Genomic DNA, 26869 nt, shown 5'->3' with positions numbered 1-26869 from the left:
GTAAATGACGCATTTCTCTGTATGTTTCAATATACATGTGGTAAATTAATGAACCTGGTTCTGAATCTGGTTCACCAGTGAGGCTTCCTCTGAATATAATTTAACACTACATGGCCAATATCCTTGGGACATAGCAGGATGGTGGGGGAGGATGAACTGTGAGATCCAATTTACTCCCCCTCCAATTATCTGCTCTGCTACATGGTTTAAAAGAAAGAAGGAAGAGTCCCATGGAGCGTACTCCCTGGGGCCAACATCTGCCAGCAGAAGATGAGAGAAACAGGGGAACAGGGTGGGGGAGAAGCAGGTCGCATGACTGCTGCTACTTGTTGGAGTCTTGACCTTAGACTCCCCCATGTGTGAGTGAGTACATTCCATCCCTGGGGCTGTAGGGTTTTTGTTTTCCTGACGTAACTCATCACCAACATCCCCGCACAAAGGGAAAAGAGAATTTGGAAATCCTTAGCCATGCATCTGTCCCTCAGAGGGATGGAAATGGCAGCTGTGGGTAGGTGGCATGGTGGGGGGGCCGAGAGGAGGAAGTGAGATCAGGATTGTGAGCAACTAGAACAGCAGCCAAAACCTTCAGAATATCTTCTCGAGAGATGAGAAAAGAACTTGTAAAATCCATTTATTGGACTATTGCAGTATCATCAGTCAAAACAAAGACCTCCTAAAGATAATAGTCATATTCATAGTCATAGTCATAGTCATACTTTATTGATCCCCGGGGAAATTGGCTAATAGAGTGGAGCAGGCAAATTGTAAGATTCTGCCACATTCCACAGCCAAATTTTCAGCCCTAAAGATGTGTCAACCACCTCCCACCTAACAGCCACCATTCCCAAAGAGTGATAAACAGAATACGCAAAGAATGTATTTGGGACAGAGGTTAGACCCCACGGTTACTGCATTGTGGTCTGCAGGCCATCTGCAGCCTGAGACAGGAGCAAACAGCTCTGTGCTAAAGGGAATCTGAGCAGTGTAATAATCATGTGTTCTGTGAATACTCCTTGGAAGTTACTGGTATAGAAATTCCTTGGTAGATTTAGATCAGTTAGGTTCCTTAAGGTTGGGCGGTGAGGTGGAGATACGTCTCTACCAAAGGAGGTGTAAGGTGCTCCTTCGCTCTACTACCCTGCAGGTCACCCTTGGGCAAGGTGTAGCACCTGCATCAGGGTCACGTGAAGCACAGGAGCAGGTGGTGGATGGTCATACAAGCAGCTGGTGCATATCACAAGTCCAGGTTATGCGACCAATGACGGCAGGCAGACAATCTCTGAAGAGTATTGATAATGGTGGGGCTCACCAGAAGAAGGCAATGGCAAACCACTTCTGTAGATAAATTTGCCAAGAACAATCATGGTCATGAGACCACGATAGCCTAAGTGAAGATTGTTATAGCCAGGGGCGGGAGTGGGGAATAAGCTCCCACTACCTATTTAATACCACCAATAGCACACATGTCAAATAGCCTCTGGCAACAAAGTCCAGCTCATGGCATTCATGTGCGGCTCAACTACTAAGCCTGGGTGAACAGTTTCTACTGACACAAAAAGGGGCAAAGGCATATTACTGGCACCTTAAAATCAGTTGGGGCTCGTCAACTGTGGTTGCCAGTTCATCTAGGAGAAGGAAAACTCTGATTTCAAACCTCCCAGTGCTTTGTGACTATACCCACTCAAAGGGAAAGCTTCTGGACTAAACACCAAGAAAAAATACGTAGCCAGAGTCCCTAAGGAGTCTTACATAAAGTTCAATGCTGACTGGTGATTCCTGCCATGACGCTGGTGCCAAACAGTATCAGTCTCTGTTGTTCCTTTGGGTTCATCAGTTGCATGGAGGGGGACGGGTGGGTCCTGCTACATGGGTAACAGATTGCTCTCCATATCGTCTACCCTGGCTTCCGTATCACGTAGGCAACTGGGATGCAACATCATTGCTTGGTCTTGACCAATGGAGGACCTCTATAATCCTATACAGCACAGTGTAAAAAAATTCCCTTTGACGCTCACAGAGGAAATATTGTATATAGCAATTATAAATCAAAGATTACTGCACAGGAATTGTTGTGCCAAACTTGAATTTGTTGTGCCTGATTGAATTTTTTGAGGATGTGACTAAACACATTGATGAAAGAAGAGCAGTAGATGTAGTGTATATGGATTTCAGCAAGGCATTTGGTAAGGTACCCCATGTCAGGCTTGTTGAGAAAGTCAGAACGCATGGGATTCAAGGGGACATTGCTTTGTGGATCCAGAACTGGCTTGCCCACAGAAGGCAAAGAGTGGTTGTAGACGGGTCATATTCTGCATGGAGGTCGGTGACCAGTGGTGTACCTCACGGATCTGTTCTAGGACTTACTCGTCATGATTTTTATAAATGACCTGGATGAGGAAGTGGAGGGATGGGTTAGTAAATTTGCTGATGACACAAAGGTTGAGGGTGTTGTGGATAGTGTGGAGGGCTGTCAGAGGACATTGATAGGATGCAAAACTGGGCTGAGAATTGGCAGATGGAGTTCAACCCAGATAAGTGTGAAGTGGTTCATTTTGGTAGGTCAAATATGATGACAGAATATAGTATTAATGGTAAGACTCTTGGCAGTGTGGAGGATCAGAGGGATCTTGGGATCCGAGTCCATAGGACGCTCAAAGCAGCTGCGCAGGTTGACTCTGTGGTTAAGAAGGCAAACGGTATATTGGCCTTCATCAATCGTGGGATTGAGTTTAAGAGCCAAGAGGTAATGTTGCAGCCATATAGGACCCTGGTCAGACCCCACTTGGAGTACTGTGCTCAATTCTGGTCGCCTCACTACAGGAAGGATGTGGAAACCATAGAAAGGGTGCGGAGGAGATTTACAAGGATGTTGCCTGGATTGGGGAGCACGTCTTGTGAAAACAGGTTGAGTGAACTCGGCTTTTTCTCCTTGGAGCGACGGAGGATGAGAGGGACCTGATAGAGGCGTATAAGATGATGAGAGGCATTGATCGTGTGGATAGTCAGAGGCTTTTTCCCAGGGCTGAAATGGCTGCCACAAGAGGACACAGGTTTAAGGTGCTGGGGAGTAGGTACAGAGGAGATGTCAGGAAAGTTTTTAACACAGAGAGTGGTGAGTGCTTGGAATGGGCTGCCGGCAACGATGGTGGAGGCGGATACAATAGGATCTTTTAAGAGACTTTTGGATAGGTACATGGAGCTTAGAAAAATAGAGGGCTATGGGTAACCCTAGTAATTTCTAAGGTAGGGATATGTTCAGCTCAACTTTGTAGGTTGAAGGGCCTGTATTGTGCTGTAGGTTCTCTATGTTTCTATGTTTCTAAACTTTTAACCTACTCTAAAATCAATCTAACCCTTTCTTTTTGCACGGTTTATTTAAATGGGGCAGCTCAGTGGTGTATCGGTTAGCACAATGCCTTACAGTACCCATGACCTAGTTTCAATTCTCACTGCTGTCTGTAAGGAGTTCATACGTTCTCCCCGTGACCATATGGGTTTCCTTCGGGTGCTCCGGTTTCCTCCTACAGCCCAAAGACATACGAGTTTGTAGGTTGATTGAAACATAAAAAAACTACAGCACAAAACAGGCCCTTCGGCCCACAATGCTGTGCCGAACATGTACTTACTTTAGAAATTACCCAGGGTTACCCATTGCCCTCTATTTTTCTGAGCTCTGTGTACCTATCCAGAAGTCTCTTAAATGACCCTATCATATCCGCCTCCACCACCGTTGCCGGCAGCCCATTCCACGCACTCACCACTCTGAGTAAAAAACTTACCCCTGACATCTCCTTTGTACCTACTTCCAAGCTCCTTAAAACTGTGTCCTTTCGTGTTAGCCATTTCAGCCCTGGGAAAAACCCTCTGACTATCCACACAATCAATGCTTCTCATTATCTTATACAGATCTATCAGGTCACCTCTTGTCCTCCATTGCTCCAAGGAGAAAAGGCCAAGTTCACTCAGCCTATTCTCATAAGGTATGCTTCCCAATCCAGGCAACATTCTTGTAAATCTCCTCTGCACCCTTTCTATAGTTTCCACGTCCTTCCTATCGTGAAGTGACCAGAACTGAGCACAGTACTCCAAGTGGGGTCTGACCAGGGTCCTATATAGCTGCAACATTACCTCTCGGCTCTTGAAATTATTCCTCAATTAATGAAGACCAATGCACTGTATGACTTCTTAACAACACAGTCAACCTGCGCAGCTACTTTGAGTGTCCTATGGACAGGGACGCCAAGATCCCGCTGATCCTCCACACTGCCAAGAGTCTTACCATTAATACTATATTCTGCCATCATATTTGACCTACCAAAATGAACCACCTCACACTTATCTGGGTTGAACTCCATCTGTCACTTCTCAGCCCAGTTTTGCATCCTATTGATGTCCCATTGTAACCTCTGACAGCCCTCCACACCATCCACAACACCTCCAACCTTTGTGTCATCAGCAAATTTACTAACCCATCCCTCCTCTTCCTCATCCAGGTCATTTATAAAAATCACGAAGAAAAGGGGTCCCAGAACAGATCCCTGATGCATACCGTTGGTCACTGACCTACATGCAGAATATGACCTGTCTACAACCACTCTTTGCTTTCTATGAGCAAGCCAATTCTGGATCTACAAAGCAAGGTCCCCTTGGATCCCATGACTCCTTACTTTCTTAATAAGCCTTGCATGGGGTACCTTATCAAATGCCTTGCTGAAATCCATATACACTACATCTACTGCTCTACCTTCATCAATGTGTTTAGTTACATCCTCAAAAGATTCAGTCGGGCTCATAAGGCACGACCTGCCTTTCACAAAGCCATGCTGACTATTCCTCTCCATATTATGCCTCTCCAATTGTTCATAAATCCTGCCTCTCCGGACCTTTTCTATCAACTTACCAACCACTGAAGTAAGACTCACTGGTCTATAATTTCGTGGGCTATCTCTTCTCCTTTTCTTGAATAAGGGAATAACATCTGCAACCCTCCAATCCTCCGGAACCTCCCCCGTCCCCACTGATGATGCAAAGATCATTGCCAGAAGCACAGCGATCTCCTTCCTCACCTCCTACAGTAGCCAGGAGTACATCTTGTCCGGTCCAGGTGACTTATCCAACTTGGTGCTTTCCAAAAGCTCCAGCACACCCTCTTTCTTAATATCTACATGCTCAAGCTTTTCAGTCTGCTGTAAGTCATCCCTACAATCGCCAAGATCCTTTTCCGTAGTGAATACTGAAGCAAAGTATTCATTAAGTACCTCTGCTATCTCCTCTGGTTCCATACACACTTTTCCATTATCACACTTGATTGGTCCTATTCTCTCACATCTTATCCTCTTGATCTTCACATACTTGTAGAATGCCTTGGGATTTTCCTTAATCCTGTCCGCCAAGGACTTCTCACCACCCCTTCTGGCTCTCTTCATTTCATTCTTAATCTCCTTCCTGCTAGCTTTATAATCTTCTAGATCTCTATCATTACCTAGTTTTTTGAACCTTTCATAAGCCTTTCTTTTCTTCTTGGCTAGATTTTCAACAGCCTTTGTACACCACGTTTCCTATACCCTACCATCCTTTCCCTGTCTCATTGGAACATACCTATGCAGAACGCCACGCAAATATCCCCTGAACATTTGCCACATTTCTGCCGTACATTTCTCTGAGAACATCTGTTCCCAATTCATGCTTCCAAGTTCCTGCCTGATTGCCTCATATTTCCCCTTACTCCAATTAAACGCTTTCCTAACTTGTCTGTCCCTATCCCTCTCCAATGCTATGGTAAAGGAGATAGAATTGTGATCACTATCTCCAAAACGCTCTCCAGAATTGGTCATTGTAAACTCTCCGGGATTCGGGAAGGGTTAAGTTGGGGGTTTCTGGGTGGTGCAGCTCAAAGGGCCATAAATGTTTGTTCGGCACTGTATCTGAATAAACAATAAATAAATGGATTTATATTTTTATTGTATTACAATGTACTGCTGCCACAAAAAGCATATTTTATAACGTATGTGAGAGACAATAAACCTGATTCTGATATGGGTCTCTATTGTGGACTGAGAAGGGGAAGAAGGCAGGGAGAGGGGAATCATGGCTCGGAAAAGTGGAGGGAGAAGGGAGAGAGTGGGAAGTTCCAGGGAGATATTCTGTAATGATCTATAAACCAATTGATCAATAAACAAGTGGGCATAGAACATAGAACATATAAATCTACAGCACATTACAGGCCCTTCAGCCCACAATGTTGTGCTGATCATGTAACCTACTCTAGAAACTGCCTGGAATCACCCTACCGCATAGCCCTCTATTTTTCTAAGCTCTGCGTACCTATCTAAGAGTCCCTTAAAAGCACCTATTCTATCCAAACGACCTTGCCTAGTGGGTGTGTCTGCACTCGCACCACCGCCCTCCCCTACCCCTGGCACTCCTTCTCTGCCACCTGCCCCACACCCTTCCCATGGTGCTCCACCCTCACCATCCTCAACATCCTTTGCTCCTGCCAAATTTACACACTCGCTCTCCCTTCCACGTTGACAGATACAGTGCCGGGCAAAACCCCTCAGCACCCTGGCTAGATAAATGTGCCTAAGACACTTACACAGTACTGTTTGCCAGGCGAGGAAGACCTCCACTTGGTACGGAGGTCAGTCTCTCCTCTCGCACTGTTGTAATCTGCTGAACTCGTTATGTATCCGGTGTTCCCCCAGGCACTTTCCATTCAGACATTCACTGACCTCCCAGTAAAACTGTGATAATCCCCAGGAGTATGCTTTCGAAGGATGAATTTTGGCGCGAGAATACAAACTCCCCGCATGCAACATACCCCTGTGACAAAATCAGAAACACTTATTGATTCCTGGAGATTTATATACCCTTCTGATAAGTGGAATATGCACAAAGCGTGCAGCTTCATTTGCCCAGCTTTCACTGAAGATAGAATTTCTGTTGATTTTTTTTTGGTCACAGCCTCTATGAGCCCTGATTGCATCTCCTGCAGTAACTGTATTTGCAATGGGCCACAATAGCAAGGTGGAGTAACCCTGGCACCAGCATATTGAGAAAATCATCTGGAGTTTACCGTCCCCTCTCTTCAGTCATTGCACAGCCACTTAACAGATGTATTACTTAAACATCAGTACAGGTGTCCCCCGCTTTTCGAACATTCGCTTTACGAAACCTCACTGTTACAAAAGACCTACATTAGTACTTGTTTTCGCTAACAGAAGGTGTTTTCACTGTTACAAAGAAAGGCAGCACGCGGGGAAAAGCAGCGCGCGAAAAAAATTAGCGCGCGCCGCGAGCAGCCGCTCCCCCCCCCCCCGGATTCCGAACGGCATTGCTTAAACACGTGCCTGTGAGCAGCCGTTAGCAGGATGAGTTCTATGGTATCAGAAGAGCCTAAAAGAGCTCGTAAGGGTGTTACACTTAGCGTAAAACTAGACACAGTTAAGCGTTTCAATCTTGGTGAACGAAGTAAGGACTAAGTGAGTTTGGCTTCTGGAAGCTGACGAAGATGATGTTGAAGAGGTTTTAGCATCCCATGACCAAGAACTGATAGATGAAGAGCTGATGCAATTGGAAGAGGAAAGGATAACAATCAAAACCAAATGAGTAATGATAAAGTACGACTTTAATTTTGAAAGGGTGCTCGGTTTAAGGCATATTTGCAGGATGGTTTGAGTGCTTACAAAGAACTGTATTATCTAAAAATGCACGAGGCTCAGCAAGACTTCCACATCAGCCACAGCAGACGACTAACCTCGGCCTTCAACATCGAGGCAGGCAGTCATAGGAGAAGATGAGCTGCCTGCCCTAATGGAAACAGACCACGAGGTGACACCCCAGTGTCCCACCACCCCAACCCCCAGGTCGCGGACAGATACCGATCCGCGGAGAATGCAGTGGTAGCCGAGAGGCACACAGCACATCTTTAAGAAAAAAGCCGAAATAAACATGCTAATTAATTAGGAGCCGCTCGACACGTAATTGTTGGCCCAGGTCAGAGGTGATGCAATCGGCAATCGGCACTGATCTGGGCTGACAATTATGTGCCAGGCAGTACCTAATTAATTAGCATGTTTATTTCGGCTTTTTTCTTAAAGATGTGCCGTGTGCCTCCCGGCTACCGCTGTACCCGTGTATGCTTCACAGATCGGTATCGGTTCGCTGCCCGGAGGGTGGGGGCCACTGCACCACCCAAACTCCGACAACTCAGTCTAACACACCATCATCCGTGTGCTCGGCAAGCTGTCTTCCCGATTCCCGTAAGTGATACTACACTGTACATACATTATTTCTACTTTATATTGGCTGTGTATTTTTACATGTTATTTGGTATGATTTGGCAGCTTCATAGCTTAAAGGTTACTGGAGAGCACTTGCGCCGTGTTTCTGCCAAGAGTGCTGGCGCTGTGTTTTTGCCAACGGCGCTTGCGTGAGATTTTCGCTACGGAGAACAGTGCTGGCAATGATTGTGGAAAAGTATTTCTGCTTTATATAGGCTATGTACTTGCCATATCATTCCTGCTTTTATTATACATTACTGTTATTTTAGGTTTTATGTGTTACTTGGCATGATTTGGTAGGTTATTTTTGGGTCTACGAACACTCCCAAAATTTTCCCATATAAATAAATGGTAATTGCTTCTTCGCTTTACGACATTCCAGCTTACGAACCGTGTCATAGGAACGCTGTACCTTCAGATGGCGGGGGAAACCTGTACAATGATAACACTAAAATGGTGTCACATGTGACTCAACAGGAAACATGTCCACCTCTAAGTTCGGGCAATGCATCTCAGACCATGACAAATTAATAAAGATTAAAGATCAAAGCCCAATGATGAATCAGAGATCCAAATCAGAGATTGAAGTTCATTCCTAAGTCCTAATAGGAGACTGAAGTCTGGATCGGAGCCCAAAGATCAATTGCAGATACAGATCGAACCCCGAAAGTCGATCAGAAACCCGGATCAAAGCCAGAAGGTCAATCAAAAATCTAATCAGATCGAAGCCTGAAGGATGATTGGAGATTCAGATTAAAGCCCAATAGTCAATTGGAGATCTGGATCAAAGCTTAAAGTTTGATCAGAGGTCCAGAACAGAACTGAAGGTCGATGGAGATCCAGATCAAAGCCTGAATGTCAATCAGAAGTCCAGACTGAAGCCCACTGGTCAATCAGAGATCTGGATCAAATCCGAAAGTTTAATCAGAGGTCCAGATCAGAGACTGAAGGTCGATCAGGAGTCAAAGCCCAATGGCCAGAGCCTGGGTCTGTGAAACTCCTCGAGTCTTCTGGGGAGTTAAGGCCCAGGGCCTGTGATCCATGAGTTCACTGGAGGCTGAAAAATGTTCCCTGCTTAGGATTAGTGGACTCTGTATGTGGGTGGGTGAGCGGGTGGAATGGAGAAACAAGGCTTGTTTCACTATTTTTGTTTTTTTGGCTTGGTATGTTCTGCTTTGTTGTGTCTGTGTTGTTCTGCTGAGCGTTGTGGGTACACTATGTTCACACCAGAACATGCTACGATGCTTGCAGACTGCCCACTACCCATCCTACATTCAACAGATGTAGTTTGGAGAGCATTCGAACTGGCTACATCACCAATCCTGGGCAGCATTCAGGTCGTCTTCAAGGAGCAATGCCTCAAAAAGGTGGCTCCCATCATTGTAGACCCCCATCACCCAGAACATGCCCTCTTCTCATTCCTACTATCAGGGAAGAGGTAGGGGAGCCGGAAGACACACACTCATGATTCAGGAACAGCTTCTTCCCCTCTGCCAACAGATTTCTAAGTGGCCAGTGAAAGGGCCTGTCGAGTTTCTCCAGCATTTTGTGTGTGTTTCTTGAATCCACAAACACTATCTTGCTACTTTTTTCACTGCTTTTTTACCTTCTTAAATATATACAGCTCGTACTGTAATTTACCGATGTTATTGTGTATTACCATGTACTGCTGCCACATACAACAAATTTCACAATATATGCCAGTGATATTAAACCTGATTCTCATTCCTTGGGTGTGTTGGTTGTTAATGCAAATGGTGCATTTCACTCTGGTAGAGAAATAAAGAGTCAAAATTCCTCTGCCCTCTCCATAAATGCTGCCTGACCATAAGCCTCAAAGACATTGGAGCAGAATTAGACGATGTGGCCCACCAAGTCTACGCCACTATTCCATCATAGCTTTCAACCCCATTCTCCTGTCTTCATCCCTTTGATGCCTTGACTAATCAAGAACCTATCAACCACTGCTTTAAAAGAATTCCACAGATTCACTATCCCCTGGCTAAAGAAATTCCTCCTCATCCCTGTTCTAAAAAGATGCCCCTCCATTCTGAGGCTGTGCCTTCTGGTCCTAGACTCGCCCCCTACAGGAAATATCCTCTCCACATCCACTCTATCTACACCTTTCAATATTCAAAAGGTTTAAAGAGATCCTTCCTCATTCGTCTAAACTCCATCAAGTACAAGCCCAGAGCCGTTAAATGTTCCTCATGCATTAAACTCACAAGCTCCTCCAACATTTTGTGTGTGTTCCTGGAGGAACTCCGAGGGTCGGGCAGCATCTTGGGAAGGAAATGGACTGTCATGATTAAGGTCAAGACCATCTGCCCTGATATAATTCTTTTCTTTCCCGATATCATTGTCCACATTCACATTCCAAAACTGCAGCCTGCTCCTCAGTGATGAAACTGCATCTCTTGAGAGAGAGAAAGGTTTAAAGTTCCAAATAGGCAAAAATCACTGCACATCACTCGTAACAGGCACTCATCTCAAACAACACTACATGCTGAGGAACTCAGCAGATGAGGCAGCATTCGTGGAAAGGAATAATTCATCTAAGACCATAAGGTCCGAAACATCAACTCCTTATTCCTTTCCATAAATGCCACCTGACCTGCTGAGTTCCTCCAACATTTTGTATGTGTCACTCAGGATTTCCAGCTTCTGTAGAATCTGTTGGGTTTACTCATTGCAAACAGATATCTTTCCTGCACACAAGTTACATATTGACAGATAATCACTGGATCCAGGGGATAATTCGAGTGCGGGATTCTTAATGTGGATGTGTATTTGTTGTCAGAAGGTAATTTAAATGGTGTGTAATGTCCAGGGATGAGAAAACAGTCTAGAAATAATTTCATAAACACATGATACTCTGCAGTTGCTGGAAATCCAAAGCAACACACGGAGAGTGCTGGAGGAACTCAGCAGGTCAAGCAGCATCTTGGAACGGGAATAAGCAGTCGACATTCCAGGCTGAGACGCTTCATCAGGACTGGAAAGGAAGTTGGAAGAAACCAGGATAAGGTGGTGCGGAGAAGGAGAGGGGAAGGAGTACAAGCTGGCAGGTACCAGTTGAGGGTGAAGTTGGTTGTGTGAAGGAAGGGGGGATGAAGTAAGAAGCTGGAAGGTGATAGGTGAAAAAGGTAAAGGGTTGAAGAAGAAGGAATCTGATAGAAGAGGAGAGTGGACTGTGGGAGAAATGGAAGGAGGAAGGGCACCAGAGGGAGGTGATGGGCAGGTGAGTATAAGGGAAGGACTAAAATGGGAACCAGAGTAGGGAATAGAAAAAGAGAGAAGGGGAAGGATGGCGAAATTACTGGAAGTTAGAGAAATCAACACCCATGATATCAGATTGGAGGCCAACCAGGCAGAATATGAGGTGTTGCTCCTCCAGCCTGAGAGTGGCATCATCGTGATCCTAGAAAAGGCCATAGAGAGACATACCGAAATAAGAACAGGAAGAAGAATTAAAATGGGTCGTCACAGGAAAATCCAGCTGGATGTGGGTAGAATAATTTAGTTGTTCTTTATCTCCCATGGCACTGTTTAATTCATCATGAGATTCTGATTGCAGCTGCCTGAATAGTCTTGTGCTAGTATTCTCTCGGGATCTTCAATGTCCCATTATCATGCCTACTTTCATGGGCGTTGAATGGTGAGGATGAAAACTTTGTGGTCTAACATGAATAAGATGCACTGCTAGACATTCTGCTTCATTTTCTCTTTGAGCAGCCGACTGGAGGACAAGATCTTCCAGATTTTCAAAATTCAAAGCAAACTTATTCTCAAAGAACATGCATGTCACCATATACTACCCTGAGACTTATTTTTATGTGGACATTTTTGCAAGAATTAAGATGGACAAGCAATAAGTGTGCAAATAGAACAAATTGTGCAAATACAAAATTCAACAAAATAGTAATAATAATATATAAATAAAAATTAAATATTGAGAACATTAGTTGTATAGTCATTGAAAGCGAGTTCATGCAGTAGGTTGTTGAATCAGTTCCATGTTGGACTCCAAAGAGAAAAGTCCTATCTCAGTCAACCTTTCCTCATAAGAGACCCACCACTCTGTGTAAGAAAATTACATCTGACATCTTCCCATACTTTCCTCCAATCCCCTTAAATTTATTCCCCCTTATATTAGTACTTATTGAAAATGATGCTGGCTATCCACTCTGTCTATGGCTCTATCAAGTCACCTTTCATTCTCCTTTGTTCCAAAGAGAAAAGCACTAGCTCGGTCAACTCTTCCTCATAAGACAGGCCCTCTAATCCAAGCAGCATCCTGATAAATCTCCTCTGCACTCTCTCTAAAGCTTCCACATCCTTCCTATTATGAGGTGACCAGAACTGAACATAATACTCCAAGTGCGTTGTAACCCAGGTCTGAAAGAGTTGCAACATTACCTGATATCGTATGGAACGTGACATTTGTGGGATTACTCAATGGTAGAAAAATTGATTATAACAGGATTACTGAACAGTTCTGAACTAGTTTATCAATATTTTGGTGCAAATGGTACCTTCTTTGGTTGTGCCTTCTCCAGCTAATGGTTGACCATCTAGTGTTCGATACCGTGCCAGAACCTTCACAGAGTACTTGGTGTTTGGGAGCAGGTTCTGAAGAATTGTTTCTGTCATCCTTCCATCGACGCTTGTTTCTCTGATCTCCCCGCCAAATTCCGGCACATACTGTAGCTTATACTGAAGAACGTTACCAGGCGCCGGTGACCATCTGACCCTGAAGCTGTCCATTGTTTCATCAAATATCTCCATGTTACTTGGTGGCCCAAATTCTGTGGGAGGACAAGCAAATGTACTGTATTAGCTACAATGGAAACAAAACTTGAAACCAAAGATTAACATTCTCTGGGTTCACAGTAGCGTCACAATTAGCGTGTTGCTATTACGGTTCAGGAAGTCAGAGTTCAGAGTTCAATTGCAACATCATCTGTAAGGAGTGTGTATGTCCTCCCCAAGGAACGCATGGGTTTTCTCCATGTTGTCCGGATTCCTCATGCAGTCTATAGACATACCAGTTAGTAGGTTAATATATCATTGTAAATTATCCTGGAATTAGCCTAGGGTTAAATCGGAAATTGCTAGATGTTGCAGCTCAAAGGTCTGGAAGGGCCTGTTCTGTGCAGTATCACAATACATAAAATACACTTGGAGTACTGTGTCCAGTTCTGGTTGCCTCACTATAGGAAGGATGTGGAAGCATTGGAAAGGGTACAGAGGAGATTTACCAGAATGCTGCCTGGGTTAGAGAGTATGCATTATGATCAGTGATTAAGGGAGCTAGGGCTTTACTCTTTGGAGAGAAGGAGGATGAGAGGAGACATGATAGAGGTGTACAAGATAATAAGAGGAATAGCTAGAGTGGATAGCCAGCACCTCTTCCCCAGGGCACCACTGCTCAATACAAGAGGACATGGCTTTAAGGTAAGGGGTGGGAAGTTCAAGGGGGATATTAGAGGAAGGTTTTTTACTCAGAGAGTGGTTGGTGCGTGGAATGCACTGCCTGAGTCAGTGGTGGAGGCAGATACACTAGTGAAGTTTAAGAGGCTACTAGACAGGTATATGGAGGAATTTAAGGTGGGGACTTATATGGGAGGCAGGGTTTGAGGGTCAGCACAACATTGTGGGCCAAAGGGCCTGTACTGTGCTGTACTATTCTATGTTCTATGTTTAAAGTACTCACAGACTGAGAACTTAGGCTCTGATATAAAACCAAAAACAACAACTTATATTTTACAATGTTTCAGATGAAGCAAAGAGTCAGAACTTTAACAACAAGTAAGTGTTTCTATTTTCCGTTGAATGCTACTTAGCTTTAATTCTGTATGATTGTTTCCCACTCAAGATACTCAAACATAAGACTTCAGCAAAGATCCCCTGACTCCCTAATCCAATTACCTCAACTCACAGATCTCAAGGCATTCAAATAGACTTTTAAATACATTCAAAGAAAATTGTTGCTTCCAAGACGTTGCCAATTATTCCTTCAATTGCCTAGAAGAAAATATGATCGGTATACTCAGAAACACTCCTGAACATTTCACTGTCTCAGCTTTCCACTTAGAGGTTCTGTAGATGCTGGACACACAAAATGCTGGAGGAAAGTAACAGGTCAGGCAACATCTATGGTGGGGTTGCCAACCTTTTTTTATGCCATGGACCGATACCATTAAGCAAAGGGTCCATGAACCCCAGGTTGGGAACCCCTGATCTATGGAGTGGAATAAACATTTGATAGTGTTGGCAGAGACCCTTCATCAGGACTGGAAAGGAAGGAAGAAGAAGCCAGGATAAGAAAGTGGGTGAAGGAGAAGGAGATATACAAGCTGGTAGGTGATAGATGAGACCAGCTGAGAGGGAAGGTGGGTGAATGAGGGAGTGGGGATGAAGTAAGAATTAAGAAGCATCCATAGATGGAGGCCTCAGTTATGACCTTAGGACATTACATTACACTTCTGCTGGCAGTGTGTTTGACAACTTTTCCCCTAAGGCCTTAAGAGTATCCCAGAGCTAAATTTTGTTGAAAAAAATATATTGAACAGTTTTGCCCTTGTGTCAAGGTACAGACGCCGGTGCTCAATCACTGACTGCTTCATGACTTATGTATGATACATCTCGTGATACATTTGGCAAAAATATTACGCAGACCCCCAAGATACCTAAAACTGAAGCCAAGTTAGTGTTACTTGTGCAAGAGCCAGCAGCAATAAATACTTTAACATATTTCCCTATTAAAAAACAAGAAGAGGCTCTATTGTGGTTTTTTTTCTCACTCTACAAATGGGTTTGCAAGAAACTGAATTCACTAGGTAGATTCAGGTTTATAATGAACTGCGATACCTTTGTATAAAGTTCCAGAGAAGATTTATGAGAAAATCTCAGGTATGAAAGGGTTAAATTCTGAGGATTTCTAGACCTATACTCACTGGCTTAGAAGAATGAGGGGGGAATTTCATTAAAATATTGAATATTGAAAGGCCTAAATTGAGTGGATGTAGAGAGGATGTTTCCTATAGTGGGTGGAGTCTAGGACCAGACCGCACAGCCTCAGAATAGAGGGACGTCCATTTCGAATGGGGATGAGAAGGAATCTCTTTAGCTAGAGAGTGGTGAGTCTGTGAAATTCATTTGCCACAGATGGCTGTCGAGGCCAGGTCATTGGGTATATTTAAAAAGAGATTGGTGGTTCTTGATTAGTAAGTGTGTCAAAGGTTATGTCAAAGGCAGGAGATTAGGGTTGACAGGGATAATAAATCAGCCATGATGGAATGGCAGAGCAGACTTGATGACCCGAATTCTGCTCCTATGTCCTATAAACTTATGCTCTGACGGACAGGCTGTTTCCGCAGAATGACATGTGCATTCAGTTGGGCTTCCAACTTAAGGCCTTAGGTGATTCATTGTAATGCTCTCATCTAAAACAATGGTTGTGGGATCAATAAAAAATTCAGCAAGGCAGGTGACACAACAGTGTGGGTAGCTGATTGGAGAAATCCACAAGCTATCTGTAAGTTGCTCCAATATCTGATAAATTTAGAGAACATGGAAGATAGAAGAGTACAGCATGTTGGACATTAGTAATGTAGAATACTGCAGGTCCAGTAGACTGGTTTAGGGCAAGGCCAATGCTGGGGAATTGTGTGGCCTCAGTTGTAGTACAGAGGCAGAGTGATGCACCGTCCATACTGGATTGGGAGGTAGCCCTTCCCTTCAATGCTGCCCTCCAGTGTTTGCTTAATGGAAGACGAGCTGGATTACAACGGGCTTGCTTTTGCCGACAACATCCATGGACTCAGGGACTTGGGTTATATTATACATTTATTGGTGTGAGTGCATGTTTACTGCTATTGTAGTTCTATGTACTATATGTGCCTTGTGCTGTGTGCTGTTGGTGCTGTGTTTTGCACCTTGGCCCCGGAGGGGCACTGTTTCATTTGGCTGTATTCAATGCTGTTCATACTGTATATGGTTGAATGACAAATAAACTTCAACTTGAACTTCAAATTTGACCTTTCAAAGTATATCACTTCACACTTCTGATGATGAGAGAATTTACATCTGTTCTTTCCCCAGCACCATACCTGAGCTCACTTCATTTGCAAACTTCATCCACACATCCAAAAAGAAAAGATTCATGTGTCCTGGGCACAGAGACAGGTTCCAGAACATGTGTTACTGTAATTGTACAGGTCAATACTATCTATCACAGGCTGCCAAGAGATGATTGCAGGAGACCCAGGAGACCTGACAGAGCGAGATCCAATGGTTCCCTTGACGCCAAGTTTAAGCTGGTGCCAAAATTGACAGTAAAGGAAACCAACAACAGAGATAGTAACAATGAACACTTTCTGCAATAGTCTATGAACACTAGATTGCTGACAAGATACATAGACTAGATAAAGTTGATGGTTTTACTTACACCTTAATGTATAAGTATCTCACTCAAGTTGGTAATGAGCATTAAAATTGGTCTTGGCATCTCAGGGTATCCATGGAAACACAGTAACTCATTAGCTTCCTATTGGTGGTCAATATTTAATAGATTCCAGCTGGAAAATGTGTGTGTGTGTGTGTGTGCGTATTGGTCTGATTATGTGTTTGTGTGTTGTATGCCTGTATAGACAGCACATATATATAGCTATAGTGCCTAAGATTTTTGCGTAGTACCATAGTAGTTTTATGTATTGCACTGTACTGCTGACACAAAAACAAACAAATTTCATGACATATGTGAGTGATGATAAACCTGATTCTGATATGGGTCTCTAACGTGGGAGTCAGAATGGGAAGGGGGCAGGGAGAGGGGAGGGAGTGGGAAGCACCAGAGAGACATTCTGTTTTGATCAATAAACCAATTGTTTGGAACCAAATGACCTTGCCTGGTGTCTCAGGGACGCGTGTCTCTGCAGCCGCACCACTCCCCCACCCCAGCACTCTTTCTCTGGCACCTGTCCCACACCCTTCCCGCAGCACTCCACCCTTGCCATTCCCAACTTGCTTTGCTCCCAACAGATTTAGAAGCTCGCTCTGCATTCTACAAACTCATCACGGAACAATTTAACAATGACCAATTAACCTACTTGGTACATCTTTGGTCTGTGGGAGGAAATTGGAGCACCCAGAGGAAAGCTATGCATTCCACAGGGAGAAATTGCAGAGGTAACTTGCAGAACAGCCTGGAATTGAACTCTGAACTCCAGAACGCTCCAAACTGTATTTGCATCACACTAACCATTGTGCCACCATGGTGCCCACATACACTCAGTGGCCACACACTGGAGACTTCTCCCAACAGGAAGGACACCCTGATGTAGTTTATGGTGATGAAGAAAGGTCAGAGGAATAAGCAGATGGAGCCAGAAGGACGAAGAAGAAGGTAGCTGGAAATACTTAGAGAATTCCAGTGAGCACAGGCCCAGGGCCATCAAATGCTGCTGATATGACAAGCCTTTTAATCCTGGAATCATTTTCATGAACCTCCTTTGAACCCTCTCCAATGTTAGCACATCCTTTCTTTGATAAGGGGGCCAAACCTGCTCACAATACTTCAAATGAGGCTTCACCAGTGCTTTATAAGGCTTCAACATTACATCCTTGCTTTTTTTCTCTAGTCCTTGCTAAATTACTGCCAGCATTACCTTTGTCTTCCTCACCACAACCTCAACCTACAAATTAACCTTCAGGGAACCCTACGCAAGGTCTCCAAAGTCCCTTTGCACCTCAGATATTTGAATTTTCTCTCCATTTAGAGTAGTCTACACATTTAGTTTTTCTACCAAAGTGCCATTACCATGCACTTCCCAACACCGTATTCCATCTTCCAATTTATTACCCATTCTCCAATCTAAGTTCTTCTGTAGCCTCTCTACTTCCTCTAAACTACCTGCACCTCCACCTATCTTTGTATCATCTGTAGATTTGCCCACAAAGCCGTCAATTCCATCATCAAATTTATTGACATATAACATAGAAGAAGCAGTCCCAGCACAGACCCCTGTGGAACACCACTAGCGAATGGCAGCCAATCAGCAAAGTCTCCCTTCATTCCCTCTCTTTGCCTCCTGCCAATCAGCTAATCCTCTATCCATGCAATTATCTTTCCCATAATACCATGGACTCTGATCTTGTTAAGCAGCCTCACATGTGGCACTTTGTCAAAGACCATCTGAAAATCCAAGTACTGTACACAACATCCACCAATGCTCCTGCTTGTTATTTCTTCAAAGGTTTCGAACAGATTTTTCAGGCAAGATTTTCCCTTGAGGAAATCATGTTGACTTCAGCTTATTTTATCATGTGCCTCCTAGTAACCTGAAATCACATCCTTAACAATCATCTCCAACATCTTCCCAACCACTGAGGTCAGACTAACTGCCCTATAATTTCCTTTCTTCTGCCTCTCTCCCTTCTTGACAAGTGCAGTGACATTTTCCATTTTTCACTCCTCTGGAACTATGCCAGAATCTAGTGATTTTTGAAAGATCATTACTAATGCTTCTACAATCGCTTCAGCCACCTCTTTCAGAATCCTGGGGTGTACACCATCTGTTCCAGGTGACTTATCTACCATCAGAACTTTCAGTTTCACAAGAATCTTCTTCCTTGTGAAGGGAGAACTAAACTCACTTCTGCCCCCCTGACACTCTCGAACATACTGCTTGTGTCTTCCACAGTGGAGAATGATGGAAAATACTTTTCCAGTTCATCGTTATCCCGGTTACCATCCTCATTTTCCAATGGTCCAATATCAACTCGCCTCTCTTTTACACTTTATATATCTGAAGAAACTTTTGGTATCCTCTTTAATATTATTGGCTAGCATCTTCATATTTCATCTTTTCTTTCTTTATTGCTTCTTTTAGTTGCTTTCTGCTGGTTTTTAAAAGCTTCCCAATCCTCTAACTGCTCATGAATTTTTGCTCTATTGTATATATGCCCTCTTTTTGGCTTTTATGCTGGTCTTGACTTCCCTTGTCAGCTACAATTGTGTCATCCTGCCTTTAGAATACTTTTTCTTCTTTGGGATGTATCTATCCTGTGCCTTCCAAATTACTCCCAGAAACTCCAGCCATTGTGGCTTTGCTGTCATTGCTGCTAGTGTCCCCTTCCAACTAATTTTGGCCAGCTCTTCTCTCATCCCTTTGTAATTCACCTTACTCCACTGTAATATGGATACATCTGACTTGAGCTCCTCCTTTTCAAATTGCAGGGTGAATTCTATTATAATATGATCTCTGCTCTCTGTGAGTTCATTTACCTTAAACTCTCAAATCAATTCTGATTCATTGCATAACAGCCAACCCAGAATAGCTGATCCCCTAGTAGGCTCAACCACAAGCTGCTCCAAAAAGCCATCTCATAGCCATTCTTAGAAATTCCCCCTCTTGGGATCCAACACCAACCTGAATATCCCAATCTGCCTGCATATTGAAAACCCTCATGACTATCGTATCATTGTCCTTTTGACATGCATTTTCCATTTCCTACTGTAATTTCTAGACCACTTCCTTGCTACTGTTTGGAGGCCTGTATATAACTTCCATCAGGGTCTTTCTACACTTGCAGATTCTTGGCACTACCCATAACAATTTTACACCTTCCGATCCTGTGTCACCTCTTTCTAAAATGCTGCAGGAACTCAACAGATCAGGCAGCATCCCTGAAGAGGAATAGGCAGACAATGTTTTGGGCCAAGACCTGTCATCGGGACTGGTAAGGAAGGGGGCAGAAGCCAGAATGAGATGGTGTGGGGAGGTGGTGGAGATGAAGGAGCAGAAGCCAGTAGGTGATAAGTGAAACCTAGTGGGTGTGTGGTTTAGCAATACTATACCAGAGCCAATATTCAACAGAAGCTCTGTTGACCAGCTACACATTATTCTCCAATGTGTCATCTTTCTCTTTTGCCAGACAGCTGCAGAAAATAACCTTTAATTTCACCTGCTTGCTTCTCTTGAGGCAACGCCCACTTCAAATATCACCTCCCTGGTGTAGGCAAACCAACAGCCCTACACTTCTGTTCAGAGTTGATTGGCAGAGCCTGTGCAACACACCACACCGACATTTAAAAACCGACTGTGGAGTGACAAAGGAGAGACAGACAGTCTGTGTCTCGCAGGCTGTAATTACTCACCAAGGAATAAATACTGAAATGACTCATTGATAAGATGCCAGTGTAAGATATTTTTCTAGATTATCCAGGCTTCTAAATGATGCAATCGAATCCACATCCACCACTTCCTGTGGCAGCTTGTTCCACAGTCGCATCACCCTCTGAGTGAAGCTGCCCCTCGGGTTCTCCTTAAATATTTCACCTTTCACCCTTAACCCATGACCTCTAGTTCTAGTCTTACCCAACGTCAGTCGAAAAAGCCTGTTTGAAATTAATTTAGCGGAATATTGGTAGCTCGGGTTGACTATTTGGAAGTTTGGTTGATCACTGAGCATGGCAAAATGTTTGCAAACGTTGCCAATCAAGGAGCCATCATCAGTGTGCAGTTTGCTTTACCCTGGCTCTACCCCTCATAACTTCTAAAAGCACTTCAAATCCTGAACTGAGATTGAAGAATAAAATATAGACATACACCAGACACATACACACACGCAGACAAATAGATAAACACACAAACACATATATAGACAAACACACACACACACACACACACACACACACACACATATACACACACACACACACACACACACACGCGCAAAATTTCTGTAAAGGCTTCTCGAGATGACATTCAAGAGCTTGAGAGATTCTTTGGTTCTTTGATTTGAACACTAGCCACCATTTACAGAAAGCACCCACTGTATGCCTGGCAGAAACCTACTAATGCAGAGCACCTTAATGACCATAAGACATTGGTGCAGATTTAGGCCATCTGGCCTAGTGATTCTTCTCCACCACACTATCACAGCTGACTTACCATCCCTCTCAACCCTATTTTCCTGCCTTCTTCTCATAACCTTTGAAGCCCTTGCAAATCAAGAATCTATCATCCTCTACTTTAAATAATCTCTATGATGTGTCCTTCATAGCCATCTGTGGTAATGAATTCCACAGATTCACCACCCTCTGAATTAAAAAATTCCTCCTCATCTCTGCTCTAAAGGGATGTCTCTCTAACCGGAGGCCATGACCTCTAGTCCAAACAAGCCCACCTTTGAAAAAATCCTCTCCTCATCCATTCTATTTTGGCCTTTTAATATTTGATAGGTTCAATGAGATCCACCCCCCTCATTCTTATAGAATCCAGGAAGTACAGGCCCAGAGCCATCAAATGCTCCTCAGATTAACCTTTTAACCTACTCGAAATCCTCTCTAATACCAGATATGCGGCATTCTTTCTTAGTTAAGGGGCCCACGATGCTCCAAGCATGGCCTGACCAATGCCTTATAAAACCTTAGTATTACATCCTTGCTTTTATATTCTGGTCCTCTCAAAATGAATACTAATATTGCATTTGCCTTCCTCAGCACTGACTCAGCCTGCAAGTTAGCCTTTAGGAAATCCTGCATGAGGACTCCCAAGTCCCTTTGCACCTCTGATTTTTGAATTTTCTCCCCCATTTAGAAAATAGTCCATGTCTTTATTCCTTCTAATATGGATGCAGCAATTAGGAAATATTGTTAAATATTGTTCCGTTCTGGTTGCCTCATTATAGGAAGGATGTAAAAGCTTAAGAGAGGGTGCAGAGGAGATTTACCAGCATACTGCCTGGATTTGTGAGCATATCTTTCGAGGATAGGTTGAACGAACTGGGGCTTTTCTCTTTGGACTGAAGGAGGATGAGAGGTGACTTGATAGAGGTGTACAAGATGATAAAAGGCAGGAATCGAGTGGACAGCCAGAGACTTTTTCCCAAGGCAGAAATAGCTAAAACAAGGGGTCAAGGGGTGATTGAAGGAAAGTACAGGGGAGATGTCAGAGAAGGTGGGTATGCGTTACACCAGCCCGGGGTTGGTGGTAGAGGAAGATACGGTTAAGAAGCTCATAGATAGGCACATGGATAATAGAAAAATGGAGATCTGTATTGGGGGGGAATGGGTCAGATTGATCTTAGAACAGGTTGAAAGGTTGGCACAATATCATACGCCAAAGTCTTGCAGAGTGCTGTAATATTCTATGTTCGATATTCACTTTCGGATGGGTAACCAGTGAGGTAACCACAGGTCCAGCATAACCCGCCATGATACAATACCTTCAAGGGTGGTATCCCTTCCATGCTCAGGCACACTTTTCCCATCACTGTACATTGCGACCACGCTGACGAGGTAGGGTGTATCAGGCAGGAGGTCGGTTAGCACACTGGTTGTTTGGTCGCCAGGGATCTGGATGGACATGGTGTCACCACCAGCTTCCATTTTATAGCTCAGCAGATAGGTGACAACGTCTGGGCCAGCAGCTATCCAGCTCACCCGGAAACTACGAGAGGTCACTTCGGATGTCGTCAAGTTCTTGATCGAGGAAAAGGCTGTGGTCAGGAAAATGGACACTGATTATCAGAAATTCTTCTGGGCCAGGCAATCAAGTTTCCTCTTTTAAATACCTTAACATAATCTAGTCTATCAGGAAAACTAGCCTCTCTCCTTTGACTCCAGCTACACTTCCCACTGTTTTGAGAAAGCAGCCAGCAAGAATGATAGGGTAGGTGGATTAAAAGCAATGTGCACAGAACAGTGGAGGAACCCAACAGGTCAGACAGTGTCCACGGAAAAGAGTAAACAGGAGACGTTTCGGGCTGAGACACTTGTTCAGACTGAGAAGGAAGGGGGAATACGCCTGAATAAAAAGGTGAGGGGAGGGGAAAGAAGTTGGCTGGAAGGTGGTAGGTGAAGCCAGGTGGGTGGAGAAGGTCAAGGGGTGGAGAAGAAAGAATCTGATAGGAGAGGAGAGTAGAAAAGGATTAAATGATTTTACTGAGTCATGTTAGTAAAGGTACACACTGGACAACTGCCGAGATGAAAGCCCACACCAAAAGAGAGAGCTCTGCATGCATAAGAGGCCCAGTTGATTCAAGGCGTGATCAATTGGCCATATGCAACCCCTTCACGATTGATTTAATACGGTACACCCAGACATTCTCCCATCACGCCCCTACTGTCAGGCAGAAGATACAAAATCCTGAAAGCCCGTACCACTAAACTCAAGGACAGCTTCTATCTCGCTGTTTTCAGACTTCTGAACAGACCTCTTGTCTGATAAGATGGGCTCTTGACCTCACAGTCTACCTCAGCATGACCTTTCACCTTATCACCTGCTTGCACTGCACTTTCTCTGCAATTGCAATACTTCATTCTACATTCTGCCTCTCTTTTTATCACCTCAATGCACTGATGTGGTGAAGTGATCTGTGTGGACGACGTCCAAAATGAGGTTTTATCACTTGACCTTGGTGCATGTGACAATAGAAAGCCAACTGTCCAATTTAAGTGACTTTTTGACCCATTGGTCTAATGACAGCTCCAACGAGAACTACCCCATCAGTCCCAATCTCTCGTTAAGCACTACAAATTATTCAGTCTCACATGTCCCTCAAGCCCCCCCCCCACTCCACTTTTGATCCTACACTAAGGAATTAATAGGGTGCCACGGCAGCGTGACGGTCAGCACGGTGCTGTTACAGCTCAGGGTGTTGGGGTTCGGAGTTCAATTCCGGCATCCTCTGTGAGCAAGTTTGTACGTTTCTTCCCATGTGAATGTGGGTTTCCTCCGGGTGCCTTGGTTTCCTCCCACAGTCCAAAGACGTACCGGTTAGTAGGTTGATTGGTCATTGTAAACTGTCCTGTGATTAGAGGGAAGTCGGTGGGCAGCTGGCCTGGGCGGCGTGGCTCTGAGGGTTGGAAAGGCCTGTACTGCACTGTCCCTCTAGATAAATAAAATGCATACATTACAGGCCCCAAATAACTCATTAGTCCCTCACTGGGATGAAGGAGGAAACCAGAGCTCTTGGGGTCAGGGGGAGAATGCCTCGTCGCTTGATTTCTAATTCATAGAAGCATTGGAGCAGAATTAGGCCATTTGGCCCATGGAGTCTGCACTGTCATTCCATCGAGGAAGATTTATTTCCCCTCTCAACCCCATTCTCCCGCTTCCCCTATAACTTTGATGCCCCTATGAATCAAAGGCCTGTCAACCTCCACTTTAAATATACCCCTAATGATTTGGCCTCCACAGCCGTCTGTGGCAATGAATTCCACAGATTCATCACCCTCTGGCTAAAGAAATTCTTCCTCATCTCTGTACTAAAGGGATGTCCTCCTATTCTGAGCCCTCTGGTCTCAGACTTCCTCACTATTGAAAACACCCTCTCCACATCCACTCTATCTAGGCCTTTCAATATGTGATAGGTTTCAATGAGATCTCCCCTCATTCTTCTAAACTTCAGCGAATGCACACCTCATCTGTTAATCTTTTCATTCACAGGATCATTTTGGTAAACTTCCTCTGAACCCTCTCCAACTCTAAGCTCTAAGCTTCCACTTGGAATTGAACGTGCATATGTGTTGAAAGTCCCTAGTCTCATCTTACTCACTCCGCTGCCGGATAGCCTTCACCTCCTCCTCAATCCTGAGGCACAGCGTCTGCGTGAGCTTCGTCGATACCCTCTGGAAGGAATCAAAGTCGTCCACCTGATACACGTGAGTGTTCTCAGGGGGCGTGGCGATGGCCACCAGCTCGCTGAACACGGCATCCTTGACACCCACAGCGAAGACCTCCACGCCGATGTCTCGCAACCTCTGAGCAGGGAGCTTGAAGGCATCAGAGGATTTGCCATCGGTGATTAGCACCATCACCCGTGGCACGTTGGTCCTGGCGCCACTCTCCCTGACGAAGATCCTGTCCCTCACGTAGGTCATGGCCCTACCCGTGTTGGTTGAGCCGCCGCGGTACGGGAAGGTGCGGATGGCTCGCACCACATCCTGGAGCGTTGAGTGCTTGTTCAGGGTGAACTCTGTCACTGCGTCCCGGCTATACTGCACCAGTCCAATCTGGATACGGTTCGGACCAACCTGGAAGGTCTTAACCAAGGTCCCCAGGAAATCCTTCACCTTAGCGAAGTTGCTCAGGCCAATGCTGTAGGAGCCGTCAACCAAGAGGACAACATCAGCCTGCGCGTTCTCATCCAGGGTACATTCTGTAGGAGTCAAAAGAGATAAAATATATCGTCACCTTTTAAAACAACAGCTTTATTGACCTGTAGAGTCTGATTTAACGCAACATTCTCTCACAATATACAAAGCCTACAGTGAACTGTCAGATTGACCGAATATGTTATTGACTACCCTTTATCATCACAAAGTCAGACCATTACAGCGTAGAAACAGGCCCTTCAGCCCATCTGGTCCATGTCAAATTGTTATTGTATCTAGTCCCTCAACCTGCACCTGGACCATAACCCTCCGTACCTCTCCCATCCATGTACTTATCAAAATTTCCCATAAACTGTCCGTAGCTACCACTTCCACTGGCAGCTCTTTCCACACTTCCACTAGCCTGAGTGAAAATGTTCTCCCTCAGATTCCCAGAAGTATTTCACCTTCCACTCTTAACTATGAACTCTAGTTCTAGTCTTACCCAACCCCAACAGAAAAAAAAGCCTCCTTGCATTTACCCCCAATCTTTTCACCTCATAATTTTGTATACCTCTATAAATTCTCCCCTCATTCTTCAAGGCTCCAGGGAATAAAGTCCCAACTTTACCCTATAACTCTGGTCCTCCTGTCCTTGCAACATCCTTGTAATTTTTCTCTCTGTTCTTTCAATCTTATTAATATCTTTCCTGTGGGTGGCCTGAACTGCACACAATACTCCATATAGGCCTTACCAACATCCTGTATAACTTCAACATAACTTCCCAAGAGGTCCCACCCATTCACCTCACCTGGTCACACTTATCACCTGCCAGCTTGTACATTTCCCCCACACCCCCACCCATCTTCTATTCTGACTTCTATCCCCTTCCTTTCCTGATGAAGCATCTCAACTTCATTCAGGTTCAGCTTCATCCTTTGGCCCACAATGCTGTACCCTCCTTTTCACCTACTGCAGGACCAACCTAACCCTTCCCTCCATTTTCCTTTCATCCATGTGGCTATCTAAGAGTCTCTTTGCTCTAGGTTCTAAAATGGAGGGCTATGTAGGAGGGAAGGGTCATACTGATCTTAGAGAAGGTTAAAAGGATGGCACAATATCATGCTGTAGTGTTCTATATACTGTGTTCTAGACCAGAAGACCATAAGACATTGGAGCAAAATTAGGCCTTTTGGCCCATTGAGTCTGCTCTGCTATTTCATCATGGCTGATCCATTTTCCTCTTAACCGTATTCTCCTGCCTTCTCCCCGTAACCTTTCGCGTGCTCAAGAATCTATCAACCCCTGCTTTAAATATACTCAGTGACCTGGCCTCCACAGCCACCTGTGGCAATGAATTCCATAGATTCGCTACCGACGGGTGAAAGAAATTCCTCCTCATCTCTGTTCTAAATGGACGCTTCTCTATTCTGAGGGTTGTGCCATCTGGTCCAGGAGTAGAGGGTGCCTGTAATGTCC

The 26869-nt window shown here is 44.4% G+C and overlaps 1 protein-coding gene across 3 annotated transcripts in view; it reads right to left on the bottom strand.

The window, feature by feature from the left end:
- Positions 1 to 26869, bottom strand: part of col12a1a (collagen, type XII, alpha 1a) — a 394452-nt gene that overhangs the window by 313320 nt on the left and 54263 nt on the right. For 2 of the 3 annotated variants that reach the window (XM_063055440.1, XM_063055439.1), the window contains exons 10-12: positions 24852 to 25454; positions 22518 to 22790; positions 12818 to 13090 (exon numbers count right to left, since the gene is read on the bottom strand). The exons of the other annotated variant lie outside the window; for it this stretch is intronic. In XM_063055440.1, coding sequence (XP_062911510.1) covers positions 12818 to 13090; positions 22518 to 22790; positions 24852 to 25454 — 1149 coding nt within the window. The remainder of the gene's footprint in view (positions 1 to 12817; positions 13091 to 22517; positions 22791 to 24851; positions 25455 to 26869) is intronic. 3 annotated transcript variants of the gene reach the window in all.

Source organism: Mobula hypostoma, chromosome 8, assembly GCF_963921235.1.
Source record: "Mobula hypostoma chromosome 8, sMobHyp1.1, whole genome shotgun sequence".
NCBI lineage: Eukaryota > Metazoa > Chordata > Chondrichthyes > Myliobatiformes > Myliobatidae > Mobula > Mobula hypostoma.
Note: the sequence above shows the minus strand (reverse complement) of the source record. Positions and strands in the feature narration are given on the sequence as shown.